Raw genomic sequence first — 26,629 nt, 5'->3', positions numbered from 1 at the left:
GTAGCAAAGGAAATTCCAGTTAGTTATTAAGAACAAAATGAGGCCGTCAAACAGTGGAGCTGGTTGCTCGGAGGTGTAGCATCTCCATCCTTGGAGATGTTCCAGGCTCCACTGGACAAAGCCCCGAGAAACCTAACCTAACTTTGAAGATTGCCCTACTTTGAGCAGCGGGGTGGACCAGATGGCCTCCACATGTCCCTTGCAACCATAATTATGCTGTCATTTTACAAGCCACAGGACAAAAATGACTTTAAACCAGCCACAGTAGCTCTACATCATTTCAGTGTAACTAACACTGACTTTATGATAATGCAGGTACCATGTAAAGTGTCTTCTGTGCTTCTCTGTGTCTGAGGCCACAGTGCCTGCAGATACCTTCTGGCAGAAAATCGTGCTGCTTTGCAGGGCTTTCCAGCAGTGCAGGGGATCGTCGTTGGAGCAAGGATAGACAGGCCGAACAGTGTTCCAGGACAAGTTGTTAAATGCCATTTCCATAAGGCAAAGTGAGTGGTTAGCACTTTCTGTTTGCAAATGAGATCTGAGATCTTTATTTGGTTAACGTTTCTCTCCCCTGTGCACTGAATTTGGCACAGGACAAGGTAGCCCAAGCACAACGATATCCAGCCAACAGAAGATCAGAAGCAGATACTATGGGAGAGGTATCTTTCCTGCTTTCCCCTGCTATATAAAGTTACCATTTAATTGTTGCAGCTGCTGTTGCTGCAGGCCCTAATGTTGGACAATTAACTTATCAATTTCTAACCTTGTACCGAAATCTGAGGGTCAGATCTGTATTTGGTAGAGCTGCTGCTTTTCACCAGCTTCATTCTAGGAATCAGTCTGACCTGAGCTATGCTCTGCTGTTGTCTAGTAACAGAGCTTGACGTTTCTCAAATTGCTTGGAAGTATAACTACTGCAAGAAGCATTGTAGTGATTTCAGTGTATCCTGATTTGCTGAAAGCCACATCTAACCAGGCTAAGCAACAGTTGAATCACAAAGCCAATTTTAAATGCTCTTTATTACAGGTGCCTGAATTCACTGAGCAGTTTCCATTCTCTTTCAAGCTGTGACTTTATATTTGCCCCAGAAGCTTGCTGGAGAGTGGAAAGATGTGGCAAAGATTTTAAGGGACTATCAGAGAGCTCCTGGAGACGGAGATCAGAAAGGGCTTTCATAATTATTCCGCAGCCTAGACTGTGTGACGTCAGTATGATTCATGCAAGGTCATTACAATTTATCTTTGTGTCTGAGTAGAAAGTGGGAACAGGATACTGAAAAAAAAAAAAGCTGTATGTCTGATTTTGCACGTAGAGTAATAAAGAAATGGTTGGATGCTGCCTCAAGGAGTTGGAGTGAAATATGTTAGAAGACACATTTACTTAAAAAAACAATAATACATTTTTAGGATGTTCTCGTGTTGTTTGGTACAGCTTTTTTACAGTTCAGTAAAGCTACCATATGATGATAGTCATCAAAGTAGCAAAACTGCGTAATAATTAAGAAACAAAATATGCAATGCTTAGTATAGATGAAATAGGGAAATATTTCGTGACCTAAAATTTGGTTAATCCCTCCACCTCTTCTTAGGGGAGTAATGAGGATTGCCCCCTATTTCTAAATTCAGGTATTTTGTAAAGTGATTTCATTTTGCCTGCTCCCCCTCAACACTTCTCATGCCATCTCCTATTCTTCTTGAATTACTGTATTGCGTTTTGTATAATAAATGGCATTTCAGTATGTATTTGAAATGACCAAGATTGGTATTAAAAATTAAATAAAATATTACCTTTTTTTTTCTTTTCGTAAATTGCTCCAATAGTAGCAAATTAACAGTAAATTGATAGAGAAAGGTAAGCACAGATCCTTTAAATCATAGTGAAGTTTTTGGCATTCAAGCTAGAAGTGTCTCAATTTAACACATCATTGGTTTGTATTATTAGAAATTTCATTGGTTTGTGGAGCGTATGATGGTTATGCTCTAAAATTGAAAGTACATAGACTCAGGACTTCTACAGTAGGCTGAGCTCTTATGCGGTTACTGATCAGTGTGCAGCAACTGCCATAGCTTGTTAATAAGCACGGGCAAACCACCATTAAAACCCTACTTGCCACTGTATAGAAAGATTTTTAACAGTACTTATTTTCTTGTTTATAGTTCTATATCAATCATGAAATGGGAACTGAGAGACCAGCAAATGTCATTTGCCACTTTTCAAGTGGCATGAATTTATCATCTGCATTGCATTTCATCACATTCATCTGTTTCCTTCCAAACGGGAGTAGTGGATTAGAGTAGAAAGTGTGTCTTGAATTGTTAAAAGGAAACCTGCTTAAAATATTAACGTAAATTAAACAAGCAAAATAGTTCCAATTAAAACTTTCTCAATGCAGTCCAACTTATTTTACTGTTTTGAACTGTATTGCCTATAAATGATCCTAGAACTCCCCCAAAATAGGGCAAAAAATTTGGTTAAGTAGCAAAATATTTTTAAAACCCTAATAAACTTTAAGAGCATCTTTATTTGCTAACCGTCATGATTGCCTTTTCTGTGGAATATTTGTCAGGAGGGTAACAAGTGTTTATTTTATTTATGAAGTCCTAGCACGATATTTATTCTTTGTCATGTGCAGCCTATGCTTAAGTGTGCCTCCTGCCACGATCATGAAGCTGGGCTTATTCAGGTGGTGGTTTTTCTGTCTGTGGGAAGGGTGACTGGGTGAGCTATAGGACACAGTCTGACAATAACAATTCTCCACACTCATGTGCTGCTAGGAGGTCATTACTCGCTACATAAGATATGGTCTTTGTCTATTCCCTCGATGGATGGGACGCGTCTGTTGTCAGCCTTTTGCTCTTAAAACCTAATGTTCTTCATAAATTCCTTGTTGCTTGCTAAATAAAAAATGTGGAGATGTTTGTGCTAACCTAGCATAAGAAGCTGATGTTTCTGAAGCACAAGTTGTGTCTCTGGCTTGTCCCAGTGGTACTCCAGGCACAAGGCAAAGGCTGTGTAGCCTCTGGTGGGTGCATGCTTGATGGCATGGCAGCTTGTGTAAGCAATAGTTCTAATGCTCTTGGGCTTGCACACATGGTCCTGCAACATGATGGGACATAGGCAATGCGTATCACCAGGCTGGACATGGAAACTGTTGTACTTCTATCAGGTGATGGTGGACATTAGTCACGAGATGGAAGAGGGTTTGCAAAGCTCTTGGGAAACCAAATGGCTAAAAAGATGCCAGATTATTTCTTTCTCTCATCTGGGAGCTCCCAAGTAAGAGTGTTTCTGGGAGCAGTTAGCAAGTTGGATCCTTCCTGCAGGTACAAATTAGATACACTCCTTTAATCTCTTCCATGTGCTAAAATACCTCCACGTTTGAGGATACTCAAATCCAGCCCCAGTACCGACAAGTAGTTTAGTAGGAGATATAAATCCTACAGTGTCATGTGGATATTTTTGGTGTAAAAAAAATGTGATGCAGGATGTGGTTCCTTTAACAAGAAGAATATCTGGACCATCTAGACTTGCACTGAGACATTCCCCTGCAAAGCCCTGCTATCTTCTCTGTTTTCTTAATGGAGCCAAAACTGGGATCTGAATGAGTTGTACTTTAAAGCAATTGCTTCTCTGCTTTTAATTAGTATTGGTTGAATACTATTAGTTGAATAATGTATTTGATGAATAATGCTGTTGTCCATCAAATAAATTATTCAATTAATCTTTTCTTTTTTTTGCATTACCTAGACACTTCTATAAATGGTTGCAAATATCCATTGAATAATCTATTAGAATGATGCATTGCTTTTCAAATATGCTATACAACAAATAATTTTATCTAGTATTTAGCCAAGTTTTCCCTTAATTAAAATTTATATGTATATAACAACTGTGCCTGAAGAATCACAAAGAATTTAGGTAGTAGCAGGCATGAGGTGGAGTGTTTTTGTTACTGTGGATGATTTATGTTTTGCAACTCCTGTAGCATTGTGTTTTAAGAGTATGTCAAGAATGCCAAGAGCCTTGAAAAGTCTTCCCCCCCCCCTTTTTTTTAATAAAGTTACTTTTAAAATGATCTCCAAATAAATGGCATATATTTTACCAGTGATAAGCAGCCACCCTTGCCAGAGGAGTGGTTTGCATTGTGCAATGCTGGGGAAAGAAGAACTGGAGCTGGAGGAAAAGCCAGTTCACCCGCAGATAGATTCACACAGCAGGCAGCATCTTATTGTCCCCAGTCACAGGTGGAGTAGCTCTCAATCCCAGACAACATCTCAGAAGGGCTGACTGTTGTTACACGGTCAAAACTAGTGCATGGATGGGGTCCCAGCTTCCAGATGTAATACTGACAACAATAACTTGCACAGGAAACTCAGAAGCCTGGAAAAAAAGTAAAAATGTTGTTTGGAGAGAGCTCTAGGGCCACCAGCAGTGAGTACAGGATGGCAGCTAACTACTGCCTCCTTTAGATGTCACCACCAAAACTTGGTCAGGTGAAGGTATGTTGGGGCTGGCAGGAGAAAGGGAAGGTGACCATATCCCATCCCTGCTGGAAATTCACACAACCAGACCGCCTGCTCAGCTTTTCCTCTTCAGCTTTTTGCCATGAAATCCTTTCACCTTTCAAAATTGAATCTGTTGTGCCTATAAAGAGGGCCTGTGTGACCAAAGCAGGGCTTCCAATCCCTTCTGCAGATGGGCAGTGCCCCTGGCTGTGTCCCTTTCTGTCAAGTGCACCATCATTTCCTGGAAAGAGTCCAGCGGAGGGCCACAAAGAATATACAGGGCCTGGAGCATCTCCCCTCTGAGGAAAGGCTGAGAGACCTGGGTCTGTTCAGCCATGAGAAAAAAAGACTGAGAGGTGATCCTATCAATGTTTATAAATACCTGAAGTGTGGGAGACAGTGGGATTTGGCCAACCTCTTTTCAGTGGTCTGTAGGGACAGGACAAGGGGTAATGGCCACAAAATGTAGCACAGGAAGTTCCGCACCGACATGCGAAAGAACTTCTTCACGGTGAGGGTGACGGAGCACTGGGACAGGCTGCCCAGGGAGGTTGTGGAGTCTCCTTCTCTGGAGATATTCAAGGCCCATCTGGACGCCTACCTGGGCAACCTGCTCTAAGGAACCTGCTTTGGCAGGGGGGTTGGACCCGATGATCTCTTGAGGTCCCTTCCAACCCCTACAATTCTGTGATTCTGTGATTTCACTGGCCACTGTTGCATTTGGAAAGGTTTGGATTTGTTTCAGATTGCTTCAGACTGGACAGGACAGTCAGAATCTGGCCCCATTTCTGCCACCTTTCTTCAACACAGACTGCAGCTCATATTTTGAAATACGTCCTGTTTTTGGAACAGACTGATGCCTCTGCAATCAGGCTTTCAGAAGCATTTAGGAGCTCCTTGATTGTCAGAGTTGCTGGCTTGGGCATCCTTACTCCATCTCTCTGGAGCTGAGCAGAAATCAAGCACTTTTGGAAATCCCTGCAGTGCCTATCCATGCTACCTGGAAAATTCGGCCCTAAAGGCATTGCCAGCTGTGATGTGCAACATGTGCAGGGTGCTGTGGGTGTCCTGGGGAGGGACGCGAGCAAGGAGAGGCTTCAGCTCTGCCCTTTGGCCTGCGGCTGCCGTGCAGGAGAGCAGAGCTGCAGCACACGGGGCTGTCAGTTGGGCGTTTTTCACTAAAATTCACTGAAAGAATGAAAAGCCAGTCTTGTTTTGATTTAGGAGGGGAAGCAAGTCCTTTACGCTTGCAATTACATTTCTCTTTAGCTGTCAGTTAGTAGAATTAAAGAATAATTTAGAGGTTCAGAGGATCTCCATGAAGTATGAAATAAACCCGTCACCGCTGCCTTTGGGGACCCGAAAGACAGCCAGGAGACCTGGATTGAGGTCACTAAGGTCGCCTGGTTTTGTCTCAGCAAAATCAAGTGGGTTTTGATGTCAAGTTACTTGGTCAAGAGCACTTTTAAAAGGGAATAAAGGGGGGCGAAAAAGAAAAAAAAAAAAAGAAAAAAAAAGCTATCTTTATTTATTCAGGAATTTAAGTCCCGGGTTTTATCGCTAACCCTCGGGAATGGTTTTACAACAGCTCCCTGTCCCTCCTGTTTTGAGTGTCTGCCTCAAAATGATGTTAGCTCTTGATCTAGCCAACTCAGCTATATCTTTTTATTAAAGTTGCAGTTTGGATGGTGGATTTAATTTAATGCAAACGAAATTGTGTCTAGGTGACATGATCTGACTGTGTTATGCAAACTCGTGCATTATGACATTCTTCTCACTAACTAAAAGCTTTGTTGCAACATATTAATGTAGAAAGGGTTATTTGTTTTGCTAGTAATAAAGGCTGTTCATTTGCTGTTTGGAACTAGTAATAAGGTTGACTTCTACACAACCTTGGGGAGAAAGTTCCTTTATTTATTTATTTTTTTAAGAGTTAAAAATTAAAAATGCATCTTGTGTATGTTCAGATGAGATGAGAGCGAAGGAGAGTACATACAAATTCCATCAAATGCAATTAGCATAATCAGAGACTGGATGAGAGCCACAAATGATTGCACAGGGGGAAAAAAGTAGTTCCTAGGATCTTGATACATTGCCTGAAGCTGAGCAGGACACAAAGCACTAGAAATTATTTTTACCCAAGGGCAATTTTTACTGATACTGCCCTTGTAAGCAGCTCTTATTTTATTATTTTTATGGATTCTTTTTCTGCCCTAAATTTGTATACTGAATTATCCATGAGGATAAATGTCAGAGTAGATTAAGATTAAATTAGGAACTAGATACTCCAAAACAAAACAAAAAAAATCTCTCTCCTTCCTATTCACTCCCTATTTTGATTTTTTTTATTTATTTTATTTTTGGCTTTTTTTTTTCCCTTTAGATGCACCACGGTGCAGCTACATAGAATGTATTTTCTTTTCAATCTTTCTACATTAAATTTTCTGCACAGCTAATTTAACTTCCAGTATTCCGTCTTCTTTAGTTTAGGTCATCATTCTCTTCATAGAGTTCCTGAATTTCTTTCTTCTGCTTGTAATATAGCTGGATGATGTTCTTTGTCATTTCTTTTTTCCTTTTTCACTCTGGTTCTGCTGCAGTGCACACGGGGGCACAGTCAGAGAGTTTACAATGGCTCCTACCTTCCAGAGAGCGATGAGTAATTTAGACCACTTGTTATCCAGGGCTGCCAGGCTCCAGCTTCTCACAGAGACGATGTAGAGAAGTAGGCATGACACCTAAATTAGGTACCTGTATTACATCGTTTAACTCCTGCCCCTAGATCTTACCAAGTTAGTTATAATAACCCCACTGATGTTAGCAGGTAAAACCGAGTGTTTAAAAATTCCCCCCGTGTTGTACACAGAGTCTTTGCTTATCTGCAAGGCAGTCTTTTCCCTGCCTGCTCCTTTCTTCCCAAGCTGGTGCATTTTTCTGTCACTTTGTGTCTCAGCTCTTATTTTCTCATCTTATGCTCACCTTCTTTCCACTCCCTCTGACATATGCAAATGCTCCAGAATACATTTATGCACTCATATTTTATTAGGCCTTCTGATATGCATAGTTCTCTGAGTTTTTTTCCTGTTTTGTTTGGTAATCGTTTTACATTTTAATATGAAATATGCTTAACGCTACCTACGTTTAAAATTGCAGTTGTTTGAACACTCACAATGGTCCCTTTGGGAAGTGGGAGGAAGGCAGGGAGTGCGATCGGAGGTGGCTCACGACAACTTGTATGTAGCACGTCTTCCTTTGCCCACAAAACCACACGTATGGGATGGATTCTGACAGTTCCTGCTTCTGAAATGCTTCCAGCAGTTGCTCCATCTTTAAAACTGAAATATATGAAAAAAACACAGTGCTTTCTCTCACGTTGCATTCACAGATCTCTCCCCAAATACTGCGAGGCAGGATTTCTGACAGGCAGGAGCCGGTCAGTTCGGCACTGCTGAGAGGTTTCTGAAAAGCAGGCCTGCAAGCACGTACAGCTGGAAATAGGAGTTCCTTACCACTGGGGAAACTTCTGTTTTCTGAAGTGTAAGAAAGATTTGGGGAGGTTTTTAAAGCGTTCTAGTGATACCATTCTCTCCCTGTGGTACTCTTAGAGTTGGGCTAATGCTACTAAGGCCCCTGGGCTTACAGCTGGAGGTAAGACTCCGTGCTGGGCAAGTGACAGCTTTTCCAGACATGGAAATGTCACAAGTTTAAAACCTCCCATTTTATGCCCTATACTGCTGTAAAGAGGAGTTTTATTCCACTGAGAAAGGCAGATTTTTAGTTTGCCGGTGGAGTTGGCTCTCTCAACTAGATCTGAAAGGGCTTGAACTCCCTCAAGCTGTGTATTGAAAAGCTGTAGCTCAACCTAGCTCAACCTTTGGTAAATAATTTAAATGTGCAAATTTACTCATGAAAGAGAAGGAAATTAAAAGATGTCTCAAGATGACTAGTTCCAGGGGCAAATAAATCATGTTTTAAATAACAACCACAACAATACTTTACACTTCCCAGCTCTAAGAATCACAAAGCTTTTTAGGTAATAACTGTTCTGTAAAATAGCTACAGGGAAAGCTGTGCCCACTGCTTCAGCGTGTCTGGATTTGTGCTGAATGCAGTGGTGTCTCCATGATGTACAAGGATGCTGTGAAGCGGCATGGGACTGGAAATGAGGGCCTCTGTGTCTCCGCAGAGCGGCGGGGGAATATTAGGCAGGCAGAAATGCAATTACTGGAGTTGAAATTGGGCCAAGACAATGGGGCTGACAATATATTCTTGGAAAATGTGCTCTTTGATCGTAAATATCCATGAAGCAACCTTGCCAACGTTATTGATCTTGGCAGTGGATTATCACTGACAGCCAGGATCTGCTGCCCTCCTGCTTTAAGCAGTGCCCTAATAGGTTTTTAGACGAACAGCCACAACAGTATGTGCAGAACAAGTCTCCAGGGTATGTTCATCACATCACGGGTTCCCTGAATGTGTTGGACTCGCTGCAGGAGTAAGATTGTACAGGTGTTCAGCACCTGGGTGGCAAATCCTGCATGCTTGCAACTTATGGACCTATGCAGACCAGGTGCACATGTGCTTGGTAATGTCCAACCTGCCGATGTCAGCAGCTTTGTGCAAGCACCACAGCTGGAATCTTTGTGTTTTGACAGAATCACATAATGGGTTGAAAGGGACCTTAAAGATCACCTCACTCCAACCCCCTGACATGGATGGGGACACCTCCCACTAGATCAGGCTGCCCAAAGCCCCATCCAGCCTGGCCTTGAAGCAAGGAGTGCTTCTACTAGCACCAGTGTGAGCCATCTCTCTTCACTGGTCTGAACTGGAAGAGCCCCATGTTGAGCGCCTGGTGCTGCTCTGGGTCTTTGTTGGACATTTCCCATCCTCGTGCTGAGTCTGATCCTGCTCAGCCCCACTTTGATCAAAAGAAAGCATCAGCAAAGCCTGACCTTCATGATAGCTTTTTTCCCTCAAAGTGTACACCTGGGTGCTGGCTTTCGCAAATTTAAGACCCTGTCTTTCAATAGCAGACACATTAGGTAATCGTGCTCACAAGCTGGCGGTACTTTTATTTTCAAATGCAGCTGAGTATACCTATGAGGAGGGTGTTGGTTAAAATAATGAGAAAAAAATTGAGAAATTGCAAAGTAATACCTGCATGTCATCCAAATGATCTTTGTCTTTGTGTGCAAAATGTCTGATGCATTGAGATTGTGCCCTGATCCTCAGCTGACAATTTTGAGTCCTACAGTAACACAAATAATAACCAGATATTTAGGATAGATTAGAATTTACTTTTGGATCCATTAGCATTTCTGTTAAATCTGACAAACGATTTAGAAAATCTATATGAATACAAAGTGCCTGCTCATCATATTTTGTGACAGCTGGGTGAATACTTGACATCTTTGTGCTCTTAAAAGAACATATGCAAAGACTCAATTTAATTTGTAGGGTTGAGGGAATTTATTTGCCTAATTTTGAGCCCACTAGCACATGATGGATTTGAAAGTTCAGTTCTAACAGGAGTATAATTGGGTTCTCATTCCACTTAGGAAAGAGTGTGATAGAAAGGGTGAGGAGAGAGATAGAGACATGGGGAAAATAAAGGAAGAAAATGAAACTGAGAATACTCATGAAAAAAAAATGCAATGAGACCGAAAAAAAATGTAGCAAGGCAGAGCATGAGAAAAAACCTGCACATACAAATGAGATACTCTTTAAGAGGGAAGAAGGAGGGGGACAGAAAAGAAAAAAAAAATGCATTCTTAATCTTAATGTGATATGTCTTTTGTTTAGAAGGAACTGATGCTTTAAAATGTGCTCACTGTAGTAGTTGAAAAAAAAAAGATGAAACATTAAGTGTTAAGTTGTGGGAAGAGAGGGAAGAATATTTCGCTAAATACTTTTTCAAGCTCAGTAAGTAAAGGAGCTGGTCAAACGTTCAGTCCCACAAGGACAGTCCTTCACTATTAACATCTGCAGTGCAAACGGCGAGCTGCAAGGATGGGACACGTGGCTATGACCCGGCAAACCAGATCCCATGGGTGAACTCCGAGCTTGTTGACCATCAGAAGTCAGCCTGGTGTCTCCAGTGGTTTCGTTCAGGACAGAGACCAACCCACACCCCGCAGGTCAGCTGTCGCTTGCCAAAATACTTAGCTTGGTCTGCTCTCTGCACAAGTGAAAAGTCCCAGCGTGATGACAAGTGACTGAATCCTGTCAGGTTACAGACACCCAGCTGCAGGATGAACACGATGTCAGCTTACAGTTACTGGGCAATGTCTGCCTATAAATCAAGGTGGTACCGTGCCAAGGGAGAGGGAAGGAGTCTTTCCATATGGCTCCTAAATGCTTGTGTAGGAGACACAGATGGGCAGGACAGTCGATTTGGAACTGACCTGTTTACATGTGCTTCTTCCTTTGTTCAGGTTACACACTCATTTTTTTGGAAAGCTGGAAGAAACCCTTGGTTTTGGCTCCTACTGTGCACAGTTTGGTCACTGTGGAGTTTTATTCTGTCTTGTGTTACGGAGGAGCATTGCCATGAGAGCAGCAAGACCACCAGTTGGGTGTCCCGTCTCGTCCCACCGCAGCACATGGGGCTGGGATTCACAAACAGGACTGCTTGTTAAAGTCCTGAAATGGCTTTAATAAGAGTCCTTATGGACCTCTCCGCATCCCTAAAGTTTATCTTTGAAAGGATTCTCTTAGTGAAAAAAGGGGCAGGAATTTAGTTTGGTTTCACTCTAACTCTCGGCATTTATGTTCTATTTGCTTCCAAATAGGCTGGCTTCTCATGTCCCCAGCCCTTCCTTTAGCTAGTTTGGGACACAAAGTCCCTTTGCAGGTGTCTATTAGTGGGTCCAGCTGGGCCAGGGTGAGCTCAAGGCATTTTAAGGTACACCTCTGTTCAGTGCTCTAAGACTCTAGTTGGTTGTGGCCTAGGCGCTCAGCAAAAGGAGGTATTTTTCACATGATACTTGCATTTATGGGTAGGAACTACGTTTCCAGCTGTATCATCGGCAACTTTCATTAATGTTCCTTGTTGAACAGTAGCTTTTTCATCTTTGTGCTTTGCTAACATTGTAGAATTAAAGGGGTTTTTCTGTCTTTTTGATTGTATCCTGATATTCTGTCACCTTTTGATCTCAGTGTCATGCACAGACTGCAAACTCCTTCAGGTGCAGACTGCTGGCTGCCTGAGTGTGTGTATGGGTGTGATTTTTTTAGGGGGTCATTACTCTTGCAGAGCCCCAGATACTGTGGTATTGTGAAATAATAATAATAATAAATAATAATAATAATAGTCATAATAATATGGGTAATACTAATTTCCACGATACCTTTGTGATATGTAGGGAAAACTGTTTTTTTTAACGTTTGTTGAGAGCTCTAGGCCACTGGAAATGGCAGCCTTAGAGACAGCAAATGGCCTGAAGTACTGATACATTTCTGACTTTATACAGCAACTTCTGCTTAATCTGATCACTGGTTAATTTAATCCTGTTTCATTTGATTGGATCCCCTGGAACCAAATCATTTGTATTGTGTTTTCTCTGGTATTTCTGATCATTGTCTTTGTTAATTTGATCAGGATTGATTGAACCAGTCATTGAAAATAAATCACGTAATTAATCACATGCAGCATTAGAAAAGCAGATCCTCAGTTAGTCTTGTCAGCTTTTATCTCTTGTTTTTCTTCCCCAGTACACGGAGTTAGGACATCCCTTAGAAGGAAGCTTCTATTTAGAAAGAAGCATATAAATAAGTGTATACATCTGTTTATTTAATTGTTTATATCTCCACTCAGAGGGTCTTAAACTCCCCAGTTCTGTGACCCTTTCTGAGGCAGGGGTGTTGGGTAGGTGTTGGGTGTAGGGTCTTTCTTAATGACTCAGCTTTCTTAATGACTTGATATGAATGAATTCAGCATGTGATCCACATTTGGATTTGGCACAGAATCACCCATAAGTATAAAAAACAAGATAAGGATCTGGGTTTTGTTCTAATAATGTCTGAATAGTCTGGTGCACAGTCAGTAATTGTCTGAAGCCTGGGCCTGAAGCTAATGGTTCCACAAACTGGTGCAGTCTGTGGGTGGGAAAGGAGATTTTGGATTTGCAATAAAGATGATTTTTATTCCTATCTGTTGCATGGAAAGGAAATTATTCCTTTTTTTATTTTAAAGTATGTTTTTGGTCCTGCTTTGGCTCTTCTCTCATTCTGATACTTGTGACCAAAGTCAGCCATTTTGATCAGCACTGTTAGATATTTGTAGCTTTGACTTCTAATTGAAGCTTTATTATAGCAAACCAAGGCTCTGTTTGACTCCTGGAGGCGATGGTTGCACAAAGAACAGCTAAAGCTCCCTTTACCTTTCCTTAAAGCCGCAGCAGGTTCATCAGGGGACATGCCACCTCTTAACGGGTATTATCCTCAAAGACTCCGCGTTGGTCTCCTGGCAGTTCATTCTGAAGGGTCACGAGGGCACTGTCTGCCCTGCACCCATCCTAGCAGAAATAGTACCTTCTGCAGAACCATGACCTGCAACAGTGGAGGAGGAGAATTAGGTAGATCAGATCATGACTTGGTGTTACAGGTGAGGTATCCCTACCGAAGGTTATTTAATTTTAGCTCGCCCGTCCCTGCCTGGCTTACAGAACCAACCTGCGTTATTTAGGGCTCACGATAACCCTTCTCTTCCGCCCTGTAACCCTGAAGTTTCATGAGCAAATGGGAGATTATTTTTAGAGGTGGTTTAGTTTGTGTTAGCTTCCTGGGAGCTTAGAGAGTGGGAGTTTGTAAGCTTTGCTAATGTAAATTTTCTTTAAAAGATACATAACAGAGGATTTTCAAAAGCACAAAGTCTTTGCCCAAACTCCCCACCCTTGCTGGATTTCCTCTCCGTATTGAGTCCAATGGCCAAGATTGGACACCTGGAAAAATTTCATCATAAAGTAATAAAAACTAAAGGAATGTAAAACCATTTGTTGTTACAGGAAGTTTAGGTAGAACCTAATCTTATCCATTTATCCTCAGATGATGAAGGACTATTTAGAATCACAAGTTGCTATGAACACAGTGATATTGAAGGATCACCTGATTCACACCCCAAAAACAAGACTGAGGTGCCTGGAAAAAACGGGTGGCAATGTAGTACAGTTTTGGCAGGCCTACTAGTAATGCCAGCCACAGCTATACCATTATCTGTTTTACTTTAAATTGTGTGGCTATGGACAGCAAAGTATGTCTAATAGCCATTTGCTAGATTTATAGCCTGGTATGTGATGTGTTTGCCATTAATCTTTTAGAAGGATGATGGTTGAGGCAGCCGAAGCATTCATGCTAGTCTACGAATTGGTTCTGCCGAAGAAAAACAAGAGAACTGGGCAGCTTCCTGCTGGTAGCATGGAGATAGGGAAACAAAAAGTGCACAAATGCTTTGATGTAAACCTACAAACCGGAAAAATTGGAGAAAACGATGGCTGTGTTTCCAAAAAAAAAACATATTAGCACTCTGATGTAAATCAAATGAAATGACCACCCAACTGCCTGAGCTTGCACTGAACTTCTGGTGTTAGTAAAGCTGAGTCTGAACGTACGCAGGGCTGCGTCTTGAGACCTCATATTCTCAGAAAGGACCTGCCAGTCACGTCTGGTCGGAACAGCTTGCTGAATGTTTAGCTTCTTTTAAGAACCAGCTGGGAGATTGATGGGTTCGATCTGTTTTTGCACAGACTTGTTTGAGTCTTAAAATGCATTTTCATCTGTCTGCATGGAAAAAAAAAGATTTTAATAAGAACCATTGAGATATGTGATTTTGGATTAAAAAGAAATATAGGATATTATTTTAGTAGTTTCACCGTGAAATACATTTGAGCTTCTCCTGCATAGCCCAAATTTTTAACAAGACCAGAGCAATTACAGGAATAGGCAGATTGTAGATGTTATCTTGTGTGTAGGAAAAGGGATGGATTATTAAAGTGTATATCCTCTTTGAGAGATGCAGCTCTCTAATCCTGTTTTTCACATCTTAATTTTAGTGACTGCATAACGTACCTTCATAAGATGCTTTTAATTGAACATTTTAATAGAATTTGAATAAAGCCTAATATATCTGGGATTCCTCCTCCACTCCCTTAAAATATGATGTGAAATTTATTAGTCTTAATGTATATATCCCAGAGCTAATTGTTTTATCTTGTAAATCATTTTCTCCTCATCTTTTGTACGGCTTTTACTTTCAGATTTAAAGAATAAATAAATTCTTGATTGGAAAGTCTTTGTTGTATTGCAGCAGAAAGAGGGGGGTCAGCTTTATAAATGTAAAAGGATTTTTAGTTCTTTTTTAATTATTTACAAATGCTGAGTTAAAGGACAGTGGATTTTGAATTATGCATTAAATTAGCATCTTACTGATGGAAGACTCTCAAAGAAAGTTGAGGTTTTTAAATTGCTATGAGCCAAATTCAGCCACATTTAATAGCTCAATTGATGTTGATGAACTTAAGGCAGTGATAAATTTGGATGTATAGGGTTATTTTTCTTTTTGCTGTGAAAGGTAAGCATGCTGTTTCTACAGTACTGACTGTCCTTTTGTTTGAGAGTCGACTGAGTATACTTTGATCCTTTTTTTAGAAAAAGAATTCTCTGTTCTCCCTTAAAGAAGGCTTCCTGAGACCTGGATCAGATTATGGAAACTAAAGTGAGCACACAAAAGTGCTTGTTAGAAAGTGAAATTTATGTGCAAACTAAATGTGCCCTTGATGATAGCCTTATTGATTAAGCGAAGTTAATAAATCAGTAATATCGTGCAGCACTGTTCAACAGTCACAGGCTTATCTTGGTTTTCCTTTTTCATTTTATTTTATTTTTTTTTAATGTGCCTGCTGTGTAGGCAGAGAACATGCACTTTCCTGCCAAGGAGTGTGTACTACGATTGAAACACTGAATTCAGAGGGCTTGAGTGTAAAATGTCGGCATCCGATACAACAAAAGGGAACTTCATAGAAGTAACTTAATGAAGGGATTGGAGCCTAAAGTGACGTAGCCTTTATTTTTTTAAGTATTCCTCTTTTTATTCCTAATGCTTCAGGCCATGATCCAAAAAAGAAACTTAGAGTCCTGTTTAGATAACTAAAAGAAATTCATGGGAAATTTGAGACAAAAACACCACATGGAGGATGACTCCTGACCCTATCAATGGCCAGCATTTGCATGCAAGATAAATGTTTAGTTTTCAAGCAGTCTGCCATTAGGTCATTCTCAAGTAGCTTTGCTAGCACACAAGGGTTACATCCTTTGTACACCCTTGGGATTCTGGTCTGACAAGCACTTACTCCATTATTACCCATGTTTCCTTTTGCCCTCTGACAAAAAGCACTTATGATGAACTGGATTTATCCGCCTCTACCCTAGGATCCCTGCAGGACCTCTGAGAGCCCTCTTGCGTTGCGTAGTGCATGTTCTCTGTAGTACGTGCTGCTGAATTGTTCCTGATGTCGCGCATTTTTTCTCCATCGTGAGATGCTTTTACATTCATAGTTTCGCACTGGTTTTGGGGTTGATCTGCATGCCAACCGTGTTAGCAGAGGAGGTTCTGCTCAGGCTAAAGTGGGGCTTCTGTGCTCGAACCCAGTGTCGTGCGCTGATGTCCCTGGTGTCCTGGAGCAGCAAGTGTCGCAGCCGGGACCTCGGTTCGATACCTCAGCTCCGTTCCCTGATGTTCTCGCTGAGAAACGAAGGCAGCTGGGTGAGTACCTGAGCTTATGCCGGTGAAATTTGCCAAGACAGAATACCAAGTGCCATTTATGAAGCACTTTTTTTTTTTTTTTTTTTATCATTCCATGGTCTTGAATTTATTCCCAGCTGATGCTGAGCAACTAATTGGAGCATCGGTGGGAGAGCGGTGATCGTCCTGGGCAGTGCAGCCACTAGAAAGAAATAGATAGCACCTATGGTCACTTCACAACCTTCTTCTACCCCATTTTTCCCTCCTTTTCCATAACCTTATGCTTCCCCAGACCTGCATGCAGTGTGGATAGGGAGCCTTTGAAAGGGTGAGTGAGGCAGGAGACCCATTCCTGGCATGGAGGTATCTTCCATTGCATTGCTAGAGCTTGGGAATTTGGCCAACCACCTTACTTAGGAGGGTAACCAGGGCACAGATGTGAATGAAATGGCAAAGACACTTAGCCCAGGAAAGAAGAGGTTGGTGTTGGGGGGGTGAAGAAGTTGGATGTGCCTATATACCTGTCTTAGCAGCTCACAAACTGGGTGGTGAGAAGCCCTGCTGCTCACAGAGCTGGGATCAGGGCAGTTGTGCTGTGCCGATGCGAGACATGGACCTGACTGCACTCAGGAGTTTCTCCAAGCCTTTGTCATTAATCTCAAGGTTGGGGATGTCTTTAAATCCTCTGAAACACAGGAATTGATGCAGACAGCACCCCGCTGCTAAGTGATGTGTCTCGCCTGGCGGCTATACCTCAGTGCTCCAGAGCCCACATCGGCTGTTCGCTCGTCGCTGGATGGTGGTTAGGATTGCAATATTGAATGATTCTCCCAACTCAAAAGGAAACTAAGACTTCTTTTGTCTTCTCTGCAGGGTAGCAACATTTTTCCTATGAGTTAACTTTATTATTCTCCTTCTCGCTGCTCCCACATTAGCTTCGGAAAGAGAAAAACAACGCTGTGTCATAGCAGAATTGCCTGGTAATGGGAACTGTAAGGTAGATGAGTTCTTCTCTCCACCCATGAGCAAGTTCTTGAATAAGGTTTTACTGCAGGACAGCTCATTCTGTTTCTCTTGCACACTGGCCTGTCCATATCTCTTAGGTTTTTAATAAATTACAGCACATCCCTTTCTTAAAACAACAGTTTTCTTTCTGTAGCCCAGCCCAATGGCTGGTGCTAGGGGGATGTTGTTGTCATCACTGCATCTTTAAAAGCTGTGCATCCATCCTTGACAGCTTCTTTGGCCATGGACTAGACTCAGAAGTAAGCCTGGGATCCTGTCCAGTGCAATATGGTAATATACCCTAGTCAAAGAGCTATTCCGATGTGGTTCAGGAGATACGTGCATGCCTCGTGCACTTAGATAATACCTGTTTCATACGGTATTTAGTAACACGAACTACTAAATTAGACCATAAATGCTTTGGTGCAGAGACCACTGAGCTTTTTAGAGCACCAGACATGTTCAGGTTTAAAAACCAACCAGTCATTGCTTGTTAGAGCAAGGCATAGCTAACACCTTTAAAAGGAATTCCCTCATTAAATTGAAGTTGCTTTTACCCATGACAGGCCATAAAACCTGAGTCCATGGGAGGGACCGTTTGCCTCTATGCATGCATGTGTCTTAGCCTTTTTATTTTCAATGGGGAGAGAAAATAGAGTGGGTTGCATATTGGATACATTATCTTAGTATTAAGCTGCCATTCCCAATCTCTTTTGGATAATTGGAACAGAGAATCACTACTTCTCATCCATCACTTTAAATGAAGGCCTTAGTAAAATAATTTTGGTCGCTGGGCACCGCAAATAAGATCCCTCTATCCAGATTAGTTCTTTTTTGCTCATGAAACTGTTTGAATAGGTCTTAGCACTCTGAGCCGTGGCAGGATACATGTCAGCAGTTTTACAAGCCTTTGGGGAAATCGCTCAGATGTGTTTATAAGGACCTCCCAGGAAGCATTTTGTGTTGTTGAGCCTGGGGAAAATCTAATCAGAATTTTTGTTGTTGCATTTTAGTTGTTTGGGGGCTGTTCTTTAAAATTCAGCTAATATACTCCATAATGGTGGTAGCAGTACAGCAGGTTTTATGTTTCCATTGGCATAAAGGTCTTGCTAAAAGTTTAGGTCTTATTTCATCAAAGGAGACAGCTTTTGTAAAGATTTGGACTTGAAGCCAGACAGCTGTAGCTACTCCTAATGAACAACTAATATTAACCGTGTAAACTGATGCAGAATAGACTGAATCGCTAATTCCCAATCTTTAGCAGCAGCTGATTGCTGTGAACTTGCAAACTTTCTTGTGGATATTCTGTAAAGCCCCATGAATCTGAATGTTTTTAATGTTTTAATTTAATAAGGTTCAGTGGACCAGCTGTACACCAATTACTGTTGCCTATGGGCCATGGTTTATGACTGTTTAAGCTTAAAAAAAAAGAAAAAATCAGCAACCTGGCAACTTGTCTTTGTTAGTCTCATGTAATTTTGAAGTTGTTCCATCTTGCTTCGTTCTGCCTGCACATCTGTACTGCAGTTAATTGCCTTAAAACTGTGAGACTGGTACTGCCAGGGTGTCTGGTTTTTTGTTATTTAAAAAGCTTGATAAAAGGACTTCCAGTTTTGTTTCATAGAATCCAGCTAATCCTAGCTTTGTATTCTTCTTGTATGTTTTTGAGGGATATAACATTGCTGCCTGTGAAAGGTGCCAGTCAGCTTTAAGCCAGAGGTGAGCAGAAGGATGAGTTCTGCATTATAGCAAACAACCCATCAGGAGAGCAGGGCTTTGCACCAAACCCTTTCTCCCTTTGAAGCTGACCATAGAGGTTGTGGGGCCACTGTGTGCTGTAAATATGCCTAGCAGATAACAGTACATATGGTGTATTAGGGCTCCCCAGGCTTTGGGAAATGCCGAAGTGGCCATTGTTCACAGGCAGCCCTCTCCTTTGCACTGCTCTGGATTGATTCAACTCTGCCTCTAAGGCTTCTCCAGCTCTAGGTGACAATAATCGCACTGTCCTTGCCAAATGTGGTGGAACAAAATCCTGCCAGGGACCCTCCTAATGTCCCTTCATACCAAGCTCAACTTCACAGGGATCATGGTAGTAATTAATCACTGCTGAGCTCTGCTGGATTTAACCAAGAGACGTATTGTGAAAGACATTATCCATCATAAAACTTTTCAATTATTGCCTGACTTGCAGTCATTTACCTTCTATGCCATAATCTCTCAAGCCGTCAATTATTTTTACAATGGAAGGTGTAGGACATAGTTGGAACAGCACATCATAAGTGTTGCTTTATCTGCTGGGTTTGGCTCTAAGCTACTCATCAGCTTTTGTATTTATGTTGACTACAGAAGCCTAAATTGGCTGATTTGTGGAAAATAATAAATACAAAGACGAAATCCTTCTGATGAAGGTTTCAGTGCATTTATAAAATTTGTGCACTGATTCAGTTTTCTGTAAGGTTTGTCATTTTTAACCATGGGGTATTTCGCTCCATGCAAAATAGCATCACGCTGATTTAATTCAAGATGTTCTTTTAGACAGTGAAGGATCTTCTGAATTATTTTGAACTGCTATTGTAATGCTTAGTGGCTGATTAGTAACTTTGAGAGGCTAACCTCAGGTAAATTAATTATGTTCTCGAGTGGATAGGAAAAAAATCTGCTTTCATAAGAGCATATAATTCTTATTTACCTTTGTTCTGCCAATTTGTTGCATCGTGGCTGTCTGTGTCTCCCCTTCATTAGTCATCTTGTACAACGTTAATGCTAGATCTCAAGAACTGTTGTCTGGCATGTCAGGAGAGAGGGTCTTAACTAGGGAGAGCTATACAGTGGTAAAGAAAATTGGCTTTATGTAGGATGAGATGAAGGAATGAGGTCAAAGTGTGAATTAACAATTTTCCAAAATAAAGCAAAGAAATTTTGCTTTCTTTGCCACTTGTACTAGAATTGGGAGAAATCAGCATGACTATAAGAAATTCTACTTCTAATTGCTGTTTTAGCTGAGCATCAAATGGAAAATTGTTAAGAACCTTTAAACATAAGCAAGCCTAATCTCCAAAACCCTCTTCTATAGAAATGTATCGTTCACTGCTGCAGTTCAAAGTGGCAGGCATGAGGTGAAATATAAGCTTTCACTGAAAATTTGTATTTGTTCTTAATGGTTATCTCAAACAAAAGAGAAAGAAGTCTTCAAATTTGGATTCAGCGTACTGTATTTGCAACAAAAAAGCACAGACTGAACATTTTAGGGCTGCTACAGAGATGCTGATAATTGATTTAGTAATCTTTGTAGTCTGCCTTGAAGTTCAGGCTATGAAATAGTGCTGCCATTGACTAGCCAGGCTTCACCAGACCTTTTAGAAACCTTCTTGTCTTTTCATGTAAATAGACATTTGTCAGTATTTTAAAATGTATGCCCAGTAGATTTTTGTAATGCATTTCTTTTTTTTTTTCTTGTTTAATTCAAACAAGCAGCTGACATGAAAGCTAAAGATAAAAGTGTAACATAGTACAATTAGTTCCTGTGAAGTCCGCAGATCACTAATGGAACACATCTCTTCCCCCGGCACGACTGGCATAATACAGGCCATTTTTTGGTCATTTGTGTTGTACATTAAAAGCATCAAATAGAGTGCTGTCATGTGCCTGTGCGCATGGACATAAAGTTCTTCTGTTTGATAATGTTGGAAATCATTTCCCTTTCCAAATATGCAAATCGGTAATTGCTGCAATTGGATCAGAGACATGCAACACTTGTAATGTAACCTTTTATGTATTAAGAAAAATAATGCAGAAATTAGATCAGAGACCAGATATGTATATATAAACGGAATGAATTTAAAGCTGTTTTTCTGTTTCTACCACCATTATTGTCTAAACCGTGTTTCATTAATGTGTGTTGTGATTTCATACCAACTAATCTCTAGCTCTTTCTGATCAAATAAATACAAGTTCAGGAATGCAATTTAAGAACAATGTGCTGGGCTTGTGCATTTAAATCCACTGAGCCTCTAAGAAGCAGGATTTGTGAACGTATTTAGTGCAAATGTTTTCTTGGGAAAAAAATAGCATTTTGTGGGAGCAGAGTAGAAGTATGTATTGGCAGCAAACCTTTTTTCTCTTTATTGGTGCTTAGAGTATGGAATTCAGATACAGATTTGGTGCTGACTCCACCAGTTTCAAATGTCTCTGGTGCTCTAGTTTTTCAGAAAGCCAGCTTTAAGTTGCAAAATAGGAAACTCGATTTTTGTAGGACTTGGGAGAGCTGTGTTGTATACTCCCTTTCCTACCCATTCTATACAGAACATATGGTTTCTTTTAAAATCATAGCATGTGTGAGGTTCTGTATTATTTAAGGTACAGGAATATTTTTGTCTTATTATAGATTGACACCGTTTCAAAGCAGTATGGGGATGTAACAAAGTTACACGAGATTTTGCACATCTTGACAATGCCACACAATAATGAGAAGTATTGCAAACCTACTTACAAGGCCCATTCATAGAACAAAGAAGTGCAACACATAGATGCCACATGCGGAGTCTGGCATACGTGGGGCATGATCTGAGTTGTGAAGCCTCCTCTCCTTCCTTGATGATTCATAAAAATGCCCAGTTCTCTATATTGTATTTACTGGTTCAAAGTTTTTTGGGGGATAAATGATAGGGGGTTGAGGGAAAGTGTCTTGGCTGGTTTTTAGGCAGAGAATGCAGGTGGTGTTTTTTTCTTTTTTCTTTCTTCTGCTGAAGAGTGCTTTAGCCACTCTTAAACAGTTTAGTTACAATCCAAAGTGATACTGCTAACATGTACTGGTAAACCACCAACAGCATTATTTCCCCTGTCAAAGACTTTCTACAATGTAAAAGCTAAAGTTATTCAGATTGAGCCTTTTCTCAGGACAATTTATAAACAGAAAGCATTTCAAAATTGAGATTTATTTTCTTCCCTTCTTGCCCTTTCTTTGCCACTGAATACAATACAATGAATCTTAAAGCTCTTGCTTGTCTGCATGTCTTCACTTTTTGTCTTTGCTGACTGTCACTTTTACTTCAGCTGCAAAAGTTCCAGGTTTGAAAAGTTAAGAATGGAATGAAAAAGGTGGGAGCAGAAGGAAACGTGAATCTAAAATCTGGGGAAAAAAAAGCAGAAAAGGATAAATTGTCATGTTTTGAAGAAAAAAAAAAAGGAACATTAATTTGGACGCAATGCGAAAATCCTCATTTCGGGATTCCTTAGGAAAAAAGACATTAAGAATCACATTTCCCCGTGACCATCTGCATTTAACAAAATATATTTTATTAAAATGGAAATGTTAAAAGGAACATATTTCCTGTGGCTTCTGGCAGCAAAGACAGCAGCACGGCATAAGCCCTATCCTCCATCAAGGTCTGCACCCAGATCTCCTGATTACCACAGCCCAGGAAAGATAGATCTCAGATAGAAAAGGAATGTGTGATAGGAGATGTTGGAGGCATTTGGATGAAGGAGGGAGTATTGGAGCAGAGCAGAAGAGCTAGCACAGGTGTTGGTGGGGGCAGAAGGGAGGACAGGAGGAAGCTGCTGAGTGGAGGAGAGCCGGCACCTCCGATGGATTTAAAGAGGTGAGGAATGACAGATGGACTTGGGAAAGGTACGCATGTATTTGCAGAGGGCAGAAATGGGTCTGTTAATGAATTTTTTCATGCAGTGATTGAAGTATAGTAATGGGAAAAAAAAAAGCCAGTGGTGTTGACAGAGATTTCAATGGTGCAATGTGACCCAGGGCATTTATGGAGCCTCTGTACCTCCGTCTCGGAGCTAAATTACTTCCCAGATGTAAGGCAAACAAGCGATTGCTCAGACTGGCCTCCTATTCTTTATGGCTTCAATCCTCAATACTCATTCAGCAATAGGCAGCTGGTTCCGTTTTCTTGGTTTAGGGGTTTTGACACCAGTAAAAACAAAACAAAAAAAAACTTTTAATCTTCTAGCAATGAAATATACTGCCAAGTAAATAAATGAGACCTGTTAGAGCACCCTCATTTTCTACAAGCCTTTTCTCCGCAAAGGCATGGTTGTTTGGGAAGAACCCCTGAAATTGCTCGGGGGAGGGGGTGCTGGTTGGTTTAGCATTTCAATCCACATGATAGTTTCTTTATCTACAAATCTCCTTCAGATCACAGACCCCTTGATGATCAGTCAGCCCCGATCCTTCCCTTACTTTACAGTTATTTTAACATCTCTGAAGAACTGCCAACATACCCACTTTAGCAGCCAATGGCTGTTAGGCTGCTTTTTTTATTGGCATTCAATTTTAGGGGTTGACAGACAGTAAATACTGAGACTTCTCTTTACTGTTCTACAGTAATTTGTCCTACAGTTGTAAACAAGTCGCTCTTTTCCTGCCTTCTGGTAAACAAAACTCACCATTTTTGGAAGAGACTGAGCAAACAGAAGATTGTCCCATTTTAGATAAGCTGTGACTGTCTGAATGGATATTACCATGCATGTTTATTTATTTATTTATTTTCAAGACAAAAGAAACAACTAATTTCTGAAAATACTTGGTTTTGTGTTTTTTTTGTTAAATGGTGGCTCTATTAAATTTCCAGAAATATATATTTTTTAAATATTGTATTTTCCATGTAGATATGCCATGCAAGCCTAGAGGAAAATGATATTTAAAGATATCCTCTTGGATTGTAACAATCAAACAAGCAAGCTACTAGTTATGAGAAATGGTGATTATTCCAAATTAATCTTAGCATTTTATTTTGTATTTTCTCTCTCTCTGGTAGGCACCTTGCATTTCCAAGACTGAAAATCAGCCTCAAGGACTTGCAACTAGCGTTAGGTGGGGACAGACACCCATCAATCAGTCTACACCCTGGGACACTGATGAGCCACCCTCTAAACAGATGAGGGAGAATGAAAACCCAGGTATGTTTTTAATCTTATTTGTAATTCGACAAGGGAAAGTCATTCGAAGCAAATTCAATGCACTATCCCCATTTACCTCTGTAAATTAGACTTCATTGTGAGCCCTTTCTGTATTCTTTAGCAGGGTTTTTCTCTCATTGTAAAGACCCCTCAAGTTTCTTCTGTGCTGGGGCTAATATAAATGTATTAAGATGCCTGCAAGTTCATTAAAGTGTTTTTTTTTTTCCTTCCTTCTTTGCCTTCACTAGAGTAAAAGGCACTCTGTAATACTTTAAGACCTCTTTTATGTCCAGAACTACCTGAAATGATTTCCAGCTTCCAGACACATATCATACATTGTGCTACTATGCCAGACACCTAATTACAATCTCTTTGTAGTGGCTGGAGCACCATTATTATACACACAGAGTGTTTGTCAGGGAGCCATGAAAGCACGGTGGGGAAAGAGGTTAATTTTCTTGGAAGCGTGTGCTTAAGCTGCATAAAGCGCAAAACACATAAAACCGTAAACATGCTGCATGTCACCTGATGAGTATTTTAACAATTGCACTCACATCGCTGTAGCAATTTTATGCACTTATTGGGTTGGAAGAGTTCCAGATCCTGAGCCGCTTTCGATACCGTGAAGGATAAGAGCGTGGCTCGGTGGTGCTTCGGGTGGACGCGGGAGCGTGACGGGCAGGCTTGGGGCAGTTTTGTTCTGGTCCCCCCCCGGTGCCGAGCCCACTGCCATTGCCAGCCTTCCATCTTGCCGCAGGTGCAGCGCCCTGGGTCACCACGGTGGCGGCCGGCAGCCAGCCCGCCCTCATCACCCACTCCTACGGGATGACGCAGCCGCCCACCTTCAGCCCGGCCGCCAACGTCCAGGCCCCTGTCATCGGCGTCACGCCTTCCCTCCCTCCACACGTCACCCCCCAGCTCCCGCTGATGCCGGCTCACTACCAGCTCCAGCCGCAGCCCTCCCAGCCCCTCAGCAACATGGTGGTCAACCTCCAGAGCCAGCCCTTGTACACCAACAGCCAGCCCCTCAGCATGTCCTCCATGAGCGGAGTGGGCCCGGTGGCCCACCCGGGCCCCGGGGCGGTGGGCAATGGCCACCTGGCTTGTCCCATGCTGCCGCCGCCACCACCAGCTCTGCCCTCAGCCGCCCTGCCGAGCAGCGCGCCCACCACCAACGGGCAGGCGGCCGCCCCGCTGCCCCCCAACACGGCGGGGGGCCCAGACAACACCAACAGGGTGCAGATGCTGCGGACAATCGGCGTGGGGAAGTACGAGTTCACGGACCCCTGGCACCCCAAAGGTAAGGCGGGCCGGCTCGGTCCCGCGGGGCGCGCGGGCACGGACGGCGGCAGGGCCGAGGATGGCAGCCACCCAGGGCTCCCCACCGCTCTCCTCAGGCCTGCCCGCCCGGCTCCAGCGTCTGTCTCTGGGCTTTTCTGTAATGCATAGCTTTGATGAATTAATGATGATGAAAAGTAGTGCTTTAGAAGGAGGGGGGACGAACTTCGGGTAGCTTTTATAGGGAAAAAGAGCTTTCAGGGTCCGTCGCATAAGCTGGTACTTATCTGATATGGAGACACATTAGGCAGCCATCATCCCATGCCTCCTCTTAAACTGTATGTTTACAGTTTAATGTATGCTTATGTATGTACAGATTATTTTTACAGCAGGCCACTTTCCTCTTGGCCCCAGTTGTGCATTAGTCACAACACTAAACTTTTTCAGCTGCTGCCTTCTCCCCCACTTCAGAGCCCAAACCAAATGCAAGCAACCCTATTGACTGAAGCTGAACAACCCAAAATGTTCAGCGTTAGGGTAAAACTCTTCATTACCAGCTTCATTGGGCTCAAATGCCACAAAACACCGTGAATTGTCAGGAGCATTCCTGAAAGGTTGACCTTTTCTGATAAGTAGTTTCTAAATGAGCCACGTTGTTGGGTCATGGTGAAGTGTTATTTCCGAGTGTCTTACCCTAGACATTTTAAAAATATCTGCTGTCTGTGCACTTAGTTTCTAATTTCATTTGTGTAGTTTTCCCTGCTCCCTTAAAAATCATGACTGTGCCACTTGTGAAGGTAGAGTAAAATGCAGCTTACAAAAATATAAATGCAGACCTATCAGCAAAATCAATTAAATTGATTAAAAAAAAAACACCCCAAAGGCTTCATTAAGTCTGTGATATTTTATGTATACATTTGTATTCAGACACAATCCATGTGTAAATTATTTACTTGCCACAAGCTATTAAGTTCTGTTGTGTGGCTCTGTATTAAAGACAAGGAATCTCTATTAAAAATGATTAGTCCAATAACTCTTCCTGCTCATTACATAAATTGTACTTTGGTATGTGCAAATCTTTACCAAACGTCTCTTTAAAAGGAGTTAAGACAAAAGCTCAGAGTACTTTTCTAAAGCAAAATATTTGAACTGCTTTTAAATTTTCAACTTTGAGCCCTG

General features: G+C 41.6%; 1 protein-coding gene across 21 annotated transcripts in view; it reads left to right on the top strand.

Annotated features, from left to right (window-relative positions):
• Nucleotides 1-26,629, top strand: part of KLHL29 (kelch like family member 29) — a 391,775-nt gene that overhangs the window by 229,458 nt on the left and 135,688 nt on the right. For 18 of the 21 annotated variants that reach the window (XM_035560199.2, XM_035560193.2, XM_035560194.2 and 15 more), the window contains 3 exons: nt 16,154-16,267; nt 24,031-24,172; nt 24,930-25,472. In XM_035560199.2, the coding sequence (XP_035416092.1) occupies nt 16,154-16,267; nt 24,031-24,172; nt 24,930-25,472 (799 nt within the window). The remainder of the gene's footprint in view (nt 1-16,153; nt 16,268-24,030; nt 24,173-24,929; nt 25,473-26,629) is intronic. The other 3 variants (XM_035560203.2, XM_050710104.1, XM_050710105.1) reach the window with 1 other exon arrangement.

Source organism: Cygnus atratus, chromosome 3 (assembly GCF_013377495.2).
Source record: "Cygnus atratus isolate AKBS03 ecotype Queensland, Australia chromosome 3, CAtr_DNAZoo_HiC_assembly, whole genome shotgun sequence".
Taxonomy (NCBI): Eukaryota; Metazoa; Chordata; class Aves; order Anseriformes; family Anatidae; genus Cygnus; species Cygnus atratus.
Note: the sequence above shows the minus strand (reverse complement) of the source record. Positions and strands in the feature narration are given on the sequence as shown.